The sequence below is a fragment of the Phaseolus vulgaris genome, chromosome 9 (genome assembly GCF_051622355.1).
Source record: "Phaseolus vulgaris cultivar YP4 chromosome 9, ASM5162235v1, whole genome shotgun sequence".
Taxonomy (NCBI): domain Eukaryota; kingdom Viridiplantae; phylum Streptophyta; class Magnoliopsida; order Fabales; family Fabaceae; genus Phaseolus; species Phaseolus vulgaris.
Window position 1 is genome coordinate 26749027 of NC_143506.1, and position 10219 is coordinate 26759245.

Here is a 10219-nt window from a genome sequence, read left to right on the forward strand (position 1 = left end):
GCCGAACCCTCCACTCGGTCGAGATAAGGTACCAAATGATAGAGAAGGTGGCCCTCGCCCTAGTCCTCACAACAAGACGAATGCGTCCCTACTTCCAGAATCACTCAATAATTGTAAGAACCGACTACCCTGTTTTTAAAATTTTATCTAAGCCGGACCTTGCAGGGAGGATGATAGGCTGGTCAGTCGAACTCTCCGAGTTTGACATACGCTACGAACCGAGAGGCGCCATCAAGTCCCAATGCTTGGCCGACTTTTTGACCGAGCTGACACCACTGCCCACCATCTTGGGCGTGTGGACGCTCTACGTGGACGGTTCCTCAAACAAAACAGCCTACAAACACTTGCTCGATTAACATCGCAAGTACCGGCTGACCACCACCTACACTTGCTCGATTATCATCGCAAGTACCGGCCGACCTCCACCTACACTTGCTTGATTATCATCGCAAGTAATGGTCGGCCGCCCACTACACTTGCTCGATTAATATCGCAAGTACCGACCACCACCTACACTTGCTCGATTATCATCGCAAGTAATGGTCGGCCGCCCACTACACTTGCTCGATTATCATCGCAAGTACCGGCTGACCTCCACCTACACTTGCTCGATTATCATCGCAAGTAATGGTCGGTCGCCCACTACACTTGCTCGATTATCATCACAAGTACCGGCCGACCGCCACCTACGCTTGCTCGATTATCATCGCAAGTAATGGTCGGACGCCCACTACACTTGCTCGATTAACATCGCAAGTACCGGCCGACCACCACATACACTTGCTCGATTATCATCGCAAGTAATGGTCGGTCGCCCACTACACTTGCTCGATTATCATCGCAAGTACCGGTCGGCCGCCCACTACACTTGCTCGATTAACATCACAAGTACTGGTCATGACCGGTCGCCCACTACACTTGCTCGATTAACATCGCAAGTAATAGCCGGCCACCTATCCTTAGTTGTTCGATTAAAGATCACAATTAAATGGTCGATCGCCCATTCTTGTTCGATTTAAATCACAATTAAATGGTCGATCGCCCATTTTTGTTCGATTAAAATCACAATTAAAAGGCCGACCGCCCAAATCCAACTTATTTGCTCACACAATCCACAATTAACGGCCGATTGCCCACACTTTACCTGCTCGTCTTACATCGCAATTAACGGCCGACCGCCTATGCTTTACTTGTTCGATTAATATCACAGTAAATATGACCGATCGTTAGATTCAATTAAAGACCGACTAGTTAACTTGTAAAACTTTACGCAAAGCCATTATGAAAAGAAAGTTGGACGATACATTAAACGGAAATCGGGCGGTACATCAAACAGAAACTGGGCGATACATCAAAAAACAAAATGAAGAGGCCACACCCCGGCCTTAGAGGAAATTAAAAATCAAAGAAGAGGCCACACCCCGGCTAAGGGAAAACCTAATCTTGAACCTCTACGCACTCCCCCTCCTCGGCCTCGACCTCCTCATCCTAAGCATCGGCCTCCCCCTCATGGGTCTCGACCGTCTGAACCTCATGTGCTGCCAAAACCCCTCATTAATGCCAATCATGCCACGTCACCTAGGGTCACGTCACACCTCGAGAAATGGAATAGCCGCACGATCAAGGGAAACCGACCAACACCCATCATTAAAGACTCATCGGACATATCTAACACATCTGTCCTTGAGCCTGGGGGGCAAGTGTACCGGTATGGGCAAGGTCGAGGTCCACCTGGCTGCCCGAGGTCGATTCCACTTGATCGAGACCAGGGGGACCTGGCTGGGACTTAAGAAATTTGGCCGAATGACGAGGCCGATGACCTACCTGGCCGAGACCTTAGAAGGCTTGGCCGAGACGACCGAGACTACTGGAATTTGGCCGATGGCCGACCCATGCCATGACGATTTGGCCGAATGACGAGGCCGATGACCTACCTGGCCGAGATCGAGGTCCACCTGGTCGAGACCTTAGAAGGCTTGACCGAGACTACTGGAATTTGGCTGATGGCCGATCCATGCCATGATGAGTCCGCTTGGCCGAGTCCGCTTGGCCGAGACCGGGGGACCTGGCTGGGACTTAAGAGATTTGGCCGAATGACGAGGCCGATGACCTACCTGACCGAGACTTTATAAGTCTTGGTCGAGACTACTGGAATTTGGCCGATGGCCGACCCATACCAGGGGAACGTGGCCGACGGCCGACCCCTATTACAGTTAACGCTCAAACCAAGATCAGTGAAGTTAATCTATCATTAAGAATTAGGTAATGCAAACCTAAGAGGTGTCCACCTCGATAAATGGGCCCAACAAGGTAGGCCCACTAGAATAATATAAATAGCACGCATCCCAAGGAGTAAGGTATGTCATTTATTACTGTTCACCTACCTGAGAGCTGACCACCCGCTTTACTGACTTGAGCGTCGGAGTGCATTCGCAGGTACCCCCACCATCCGGTGTTCACCCGACGACCGAGTGCCGAGTGTCGAAGGATAAGCAGGAGGACGAGAAGAATCCAGTTCATCACCCAGCCACCTGCCCGACCGAAGGAAGGAGAAAACTTCAATAGTTCTCTAGGTCCCATCTCCCTAGCAGGAACAAATACTTATTTGTATTGCTATTGAGAAACAATATTTACAAAAGGAAAACTATCAACTTAATATCACTTTTTAAATAATTGATAAAAAAACACTTAAAAATCTTAATGAATAAATTACAGGCCAAACACATATAATAAAACATTTTTAACACGTTCAGCTAAACCTACCTAGATTTATAAACCCAACTTAGGTTGAATGGAAGAAAACCCCCTCTGCTGTGTTAGCCTTAAAACTTAAAGTCAATGCGTCTCGTCTCGTTAATTTCAATTGATTAAGGCAGGTCCTACTGGAGGACCTTAGTGTTGTTGCCATCTACACTTCTTTTCTTAATTTCAATTTCAATCTTAATTGTTGCCAGAAAGTGACATCCAATCGCTAAATTATCAGGATTCAGGTGTGAATGAGTTTAAGTTTGGTTGTATCGAAAGGCAAAAAAACGTTTGAAGATAATGAACGATGTAACGGTATAAGAAACAAATAAATAATGAAGTGCACGAAACACACTGCATATATGTCACAGAAGCACAATCTGAGAGCAGCATAGCGAACAGTGATGTTACGTGACGAAGAAGATGATGACAGAGGAAACGTTATTAAAGAACAAAATATTGATTTCATTGGAAGCATGTCTAGGGAAAAATGGGAGTTGGGAGAGGGAAAAGAAAAGGGAGTGTAAAACGAAATGTTTGACTAAAAAAAAAGTGTATGGATGTATCTGGTGATGAAGTAGTGAAGAGACGCAACATGGATCCTCTGAGGAAGATAATAAATGGTAGAGTCCCCACAGCAGAATTGACATGAAGATGGGGAGAAAGGGTGGAGATTGAAGAGAGAAAGGGTAAAAAGGATCACATGGTGGAGGGGTTATGGCATATGAAGGTTTGATGGGGTGGCATGGTTGTTGTGGCCTAAATGAGCAAAGTATCAAAACCTGGAGCCCTCAAAATTAATAGTGGACGTCTACTACTGGGACCCACCACAACCCTCATCATTAGCCTTCTGCCAACAAACTCCACTCCACCACAACTATTGGACACGACTAACTAAATTTACAAATTTTAAATTTTTTACCACCTTCACTCTACTCACTACCTTTTTATATACCCATCATAATTCACAAGGTTAACCATAAATCAATCTCTCTCTCTCTCTCTCTCTCTCTCTCTCTCTTATCTTAGTTTAAAGTTTAGATAAAAATAAAACTAAAAGGAAAAAATATATTTAACCTTATGTATTATCGTTTGACTTTAGTTTAGCTATGTTGTTGAGTTTTGAATTTATGACTTTGTTAAAGGGAACTGTTGAAGAAAATGTATTTATATTAATTTGATTATGAGAAATGATAATTAATTAGTTTCATGGTAAAAGTAAAGAGATAGGTGTTGCTTCAATAATAATAATAATAATAGTTATTATTATTATTATTATTATTTTATGGGATAGAATTAATTTGACTTTATTGTATTTTTTATTCACTTACATTTTAAGTTTTTGAAAATTCCACACCAAATTATGATATTTGAATGTTTTATCTTTCAAGTTTTGAAATTTTGTACATTCTATCAACCTTTGCAACGTTTTGTCGTCCAATTTTTTTCTTGCACATAACCAAACTTTTAAAATTATGTAGATTTTGTCCTTACATTCTTGGTAAGCATTGATGTAAACAGTGAATACCAGGTCATATAATTTAAATATACCATATAATAGTTATTTTTAAATAATATATATAATTAATGCTAAAAAATGAAAAATAATCATTTATGTAAAAGATAACATGAAATTTTTTTATTATTAAAAAATAAAATAAATAAATAAATATTGTGGGATGTCACAAACCTTATAAAATACTGACTTAATGAAAAATAACAGAAACAAATCATAAGTTTTATACAAAACCAAAGATAAATCAACTCTCATAACTAACTGATTTGCCAATGAATTAAAATAATTAATTAATATTATTTACACCAAACAGATAAACTTGTATATTATTTTATAGTCCATCACTTAAAATCTCATAATCCACGCGCATGCTTGACTCGGAACAATTTTGGAAACGAGTAACATTTTTAAGAAGGGTATGAAACCGTCAAAATTTACCGAAAAATCTATTGTAAAATTTGTTATCTACTCAGAATAAAGGAAAAAAGAAAATTGACATATTTATTAATATGTATTTTTCTTTTTAAGATTATGTATGTGCCACATAAGATTTTTATTGATATTAGAAAAATAATAAATAAAAAAATGTATTGAAAGGTAAAAAAAAAATATAAATGTTCTAGAGAGTTGAAACTAAGAGAAAGTTCTCAGTTAGTCGGTTGATCTGCACCCATTCATTTCTCTCGGATGAACTTCTGCTATTCTCGCTCTTCCACTCCTCCCTCTCTTATTGAATTCCGGATTCGAACAATACCTACAAAAGACATTCTGACACTCAAATCAAACTTATACACTCAGTTAATATTAGATGACTGCGTACCTGATTCTTTAGAATCTATTTATTTATATAATTATTGTAGACTCTTTGTCGTTAATAGATATAATAAAAATAGATTAATAAATACTAAACCGAATGTTATGTAAGAATCTCAATCAGACCTTACCGTAAAAAATAAAATAAAAAAATCTTTGAGATTATAAAATCTATGTATAAACTTTAAGATGGTTTTTTAACATAATGGAGGACAAAGGAAAATTGTTGCCATACTGCACGAAATATTTGAGGCATTCAAAATTTTGACAGAGGAATCTCATTAAAAAAAATGTTTTTGTCAAAAATGGAAAGAAATTAGCGGGAGAATAGGAGAGTTATGTATGAAACATAAAAAAAATGGTTTTGATTTGATTATAATAGAAGAATTAAAATATTGGTGGATATAAGTAGATTTGAATGTAGTTTAGTGAATTGTAAAATGATTGATTAGTAATGGTGTGATGTTATAAGGTGAGATGAGAGAAAAAAAAAAAGAGGCGGGGGAAAGACATGCCATGAAATGTGAAACATAATGCCACATGCCTTGTCTTGAGCATCCATTCTTTGTACTTCTTTTTCCTGACTCATAAAAGTTGAAAGCAACCAACAGCCTGTCCTTATTATCCATCTTCCTTTCTTTCTCTCTCAACCTACTACACTCACTGGAGGAGGGGAGGAAGCCCCTATATTTGGCAAAATTAAATATTAAAATATTTGGTTCAACTTCTAAGACGGAGCATATCATCCAGACCTTTTTCCCTCTCTCCTCCTTCTTCAGTATCAACTTTCAATACATTATCCACTCCACTGTGTGCACAAATCCATGACTTCACATCCTTTAACTCTCTAACAGGTATGGTTTTTGGGATTCCCTCTCACCTAACTCACTCAAATCTCTCCTCAACAATCAATATAATAATCAAAAAACCCTTTTTTTTATTCACTCCATTGGCTACTCATGGAATCCATGTCAGGCAACCAGTGGTCGGTGAAGGAAGAAGTGAGCATCATACTGCTGCTCTTCTGTTGTCTGCAAGTGCAAGTACTCTCTTCCTTCTTTCAATCACTGTTTATTTATTGTTTTTTTTTTATATATTTCCTTTCTACTTTTATGTTTCTAGTTGCTTCACTGTGTGCCTTGTTTGGTAACCTTCTCAATCTATGCTTCCATTTTCTTTGGAACTCTTCCCACTTCATTAACTGTAGGCGGTCAAGTCTTTTATTTACTTATTTAATTCTGCTTAATATTTAACCCCCCCTCTCACCATGCTACCTGCTTTCATCCTAGTACGGACAAAAACTTGTCCAATGTGTTTGTCTTATAATTGCCTGTTTGTGTCTGTCTAGTTTTTCATGATTTCCTCCTCCTCCTCTATCATCTATCACTTTCTATTCTTTTTCAATTGGACTTTTACCCCTGCCCTTTTCACTTTTGTTAATTTAAGTTTGGTTCTCCTTACTGTCTCACTATTTATGCAATACACCCTCATGCCTTTCTCACTGCTTAATTTTTTGCTGCTCTTCATGCAATTGTGAACCTATGGTATATAGCACATATAGAAGGTAACCATACAAACAAAGGGGGGCTTTGGAGAAGTAGAAGGGTGGGGAGGGGGGTGGAATTTTATTTTTCTCTATTGTTTTGTTATGGACTGGAATTTGAAAGCAGCTTCTTGGGATTTGGTGGATGTGGATAAGGCTTCCATACCCAACATAGACTCAATGGAGGAGCATAACAGATTTGGAGTTTATAGAATGGAGGGGGAGTTTTCTGTTGACTTGAAGCTTGGTCATGTGGGGAATTCTGGCACTGAATCAGCGTTAGCCAAGTCCAAAGACGTTGCTGCTGGTGCTGGAGTCTCCAAAGTGGCATCCTCACCTTCAGGGTCTTCTAAGAGAGCTAGAGCCATTAACAGCACAACCCTGACTGTTTCATGCCTTGTGGACGGGTGCAATTCAGATCTTAGCAACTGTAGAGATTACCATAGGCGACATAAGGTGTGTGAACTCCATTCCAAGTCCCCAGAGGTCACAATCGGTGGCCTCAAGCAAAGGTTCTGCCAGCAATGTAGCAGGTTTGTATCATAACATATCATATATACTCAGGGTTTTGTTCTTTTGTTTGCAATTTAGTTCTAGATTGCTTGAAAGCTGTAGTTTGTCCTCTTAATTATTGCTTTTTTGTGTTTTTGCCCCCCTTTTCTTTTCATTGTACCTCATGGACATTAATTTGTGTCGTTTGCATTGCATCCGTATCCATTATTCATGTTAGCTTCACAAGTACTCATACGCCACCAAATTACTTTATTTTGCTTTCCCCTACCATTAGCATCTTCACTTAGCGTTCTTTAGAAGAAGCAGGTTTTTATACTCTTAGTATTTACTTCCTTTCCATTGATTTTTCTAAAGATAGAAATTTTTCTTTATTTTTACTTTAAAAAAAAATTTAAACCATATAAAATCAAGGAAAGAGAATGTACTGCCAGAGTATTACAAAAAGATTCCCTGTAAACTTATTTCTTAAACCAAAACGAATCTCAACACATACCAAACCTGCAGAATTATGATTACTTCAGTTTACAAATAATAGTTCTAAACCCAGAAGTTTGTCGTTATGTTTATATATTTATATGGCACTTTTTAAAAACCAAATACCTCTGCTAAATATTTATATATGTATATGTCGAATTAAGCTGAAAATATCATTGCACGGAACACAATTAATTACAGAAGTTTAAAGAATGACTTGCCTGTGTTGTTCTGTTAATATACCCTGTGTTGTTCTTGTAAATCCGTGGTAAATATTTTTCACCGCTTAGTTTCTTGTGCATTTGATTTTATATTCTGGATTCCATTTCCATGTCATATTGGCGTGTCTCAGTTTGCTCAAATTCTGAAACTTGTATATTTTTTGGTAGGTTCCATTCGCTGGAGCAATTTGATGAGAGAAAAAGAAGCTGCAGAAAACGTTTAGACGGACACAACAGACGGAGAAGAAAGCCTCAGCCAGAACCTCACACGCGACCTGGTAGTTTTTTATCGAATTACCAAGGTAAGCTTTCTGGTTGTAGTTGTTGTTGTTCTACTAGCACATTATCTGAATGGACCCATGTGCATATATGCGTGGACTTCATGCAGGTATTAGCTAGAGATACATATAGCATAGGTACACGAGTCTCTCAAAAGAGTAAGAAGTTTCATGTGGAAACAATGCACTTAGCTAAATGAGTGCGCTGCCCACATACCTGATATGGCTGATTTGGTCCATTTATGTCCACGCTCATGACAATCTAGTGGCCACTAGTTAATATGTCACCACATATAGACCCGTCATAAAGGAAAAAACATTTTCAGTAAACTCCCATGTGCTTCAGAGTCTATGCATCAATCATTCTGATCTTTGACTTCATATAATTCTTATTTTTTCTTCTTCGTTTTAAGAAAAACCATCCATTTTAATTCGTTTCTCTATCATTTTACCTGATAGGGGACTAAAATGACGTTTTACAACTGAAAACTTTATACAATAATACTTAATGCTTACCATTTTAGAAAATGCTCCTTTCGAGAGATGGATCTACACTGTCATCCACAACAAATTACTATATGATGCCTCTTGTGTCTTGGTTTGCAAAACTTGTTCATACACAGTCAGAATTACTATATGATTTGATACCATCATATTTCTAAACTTCCAATTCCAGCTTATTTTTTATGTTACATGTGGTAGGTACAGGATTATACAATACAAAAATTTGTATAAAACTACAGTTGAGAATTTTTTTGTTTAAACAACCTTATTTGCCTTGCCATACAAATTTTCATTCATATACATCATACATTTTCCTGATAAATATGGTTAAGGTAGACATATAATGATATATTCACATGGAGCATCTACATTTTCACATTTTTGTTGGCATATACTTCCCTTGAGATAAAGTATAACACTTGGGAAATTCAAGATTTTTCAGGTACCCAATTGCTACCCTTCTCAAATCCACACGTGTATCATTCCAGTGCCATGATGAGCTCCCCATGGAATGGAGGACTTGTGAGTTCCTCTGCAGATGCTAGGTTGCACAACCAGCACCACCATCAAGTGCACTTGGTTGATAAACAAGACCTTTTTCTTGGATCTTCGCACAAAGAAGGGAAGCAATTGGCATTCGTACACGGTAACCATCCCTCCACAGGTGCACTCGGCAACCAAACCCTTCCCTTTCCCTCTCCTTCTGTGTGCCACACGCTTCTCAGGACCAGCCCTTTATCAGAAACTTGTGGAGTGAGAAGCAAAATGTTCTGTGAAAGCTTAACAACAACAAATTCGGTGCATGACACTCCTTGTGCTCTCTCTCTTCTGTCATCATCACAGACGCACACACCTGGGAATGGTTTGAACCAAATGGTGCAGCCTCCCTCGATGTCCCTGATGCAGCCCTTAGGCCTGAGCCTGCAGGATAACAGCAACTTAGAGTCTGTGGAGCGAGTGTTGGTTCCCAATGACAGTGACCATTGTTCCTCCATGTATAGCCTGGGTTCTGATGGATCTCACTGCAATGAAGCCCATCAACTGTTTCCCTTTCAATGGGAATAGAGTTTTTCATCCTAATTCATAATCACACTTTGTTTTTCATTCCTAATGAATTCTGATTTTTATCCTAAGTCAATGATTCCTCATGAATCCTTAAATGAAGACAGTGCCTATGAACAATCATGCTATATTTATCAGTATATTCAAGAAAACTAAAATTAAACAATTTTACATCTCATTCATTATGTTAACTGCAAAAGGAAAATTACATGTATACCTTTAAATACCTTTAAAGGGAATAATGTGACATGCTCCTTTCCTTCTCCAATATATATAATTCAATCTTAATTAACTTTTCTTATTCATAAAATTATTTTCAAGATGTTCTCCTCTTAATTACATCTTTATTTTCTGTTATTCTTTTACATTTTTGTATCATTTAAAAACATTTATTTTTAAATAGGATTAATATGTTGGTTATCTTTAATGGGTGTTTTCCTTTCTAGTCAGGTGCCAATAGTTTCAATTTTTAATATTATTATTATTTACATTTTTCTGATACACCAAGAAAAAATGAGGAAGATATATGAAGATAGATATTTTTCATTCT

At 38.1% G+C, this 10219-nt stretch overlaps 1 protein-coding gene across 7 annotated transcripts; it reads left to right on the forward strand.

Moving 5' to 3' along the window:
- Nucleotides 1–5697: 5697 nt before the first annotated feature.
- LOC137821829 (squamosa promoter-binding-like protein 13A) lies at nt 5698–9771 on the forward strand. Of its 7 annotated transcripts, none has more exons than XM_068626601.1 (5): nt 5698–5928; nt 6050–6117; nt 6774–7150; nt 7994–8127; nt 9050–9771. In XM_068626601.1, exons 3-5 carry the CDS (start codon nt 6798–6800, stop codon nt 9670–9672), a joined length of 1110 nt encoding a protein of 369 aa, XP_068482702.1. In that variant the 5' UTR covers nt 5698–5928; nt 6050–6117; nt 6774–6797; the 3' UTR covers nt 9673–9771. The 7 variants fall into 7 exon arrangements, with proteins under 7 accessions (XP_068482702.1, XP_068482696.1, XP_068482699.1 ...); XM_068626595.1 differs by having other exon boundaries at nt 5702–5928; nt 6627–7150; XM_068626598.2 differs by having other exon boundaries at nt 5788–5928; nt 6058–6117; nt 9041–9771.
- The last annotated feature ends 448 nt before the right edge of the window (nt 9772–10219 follow it).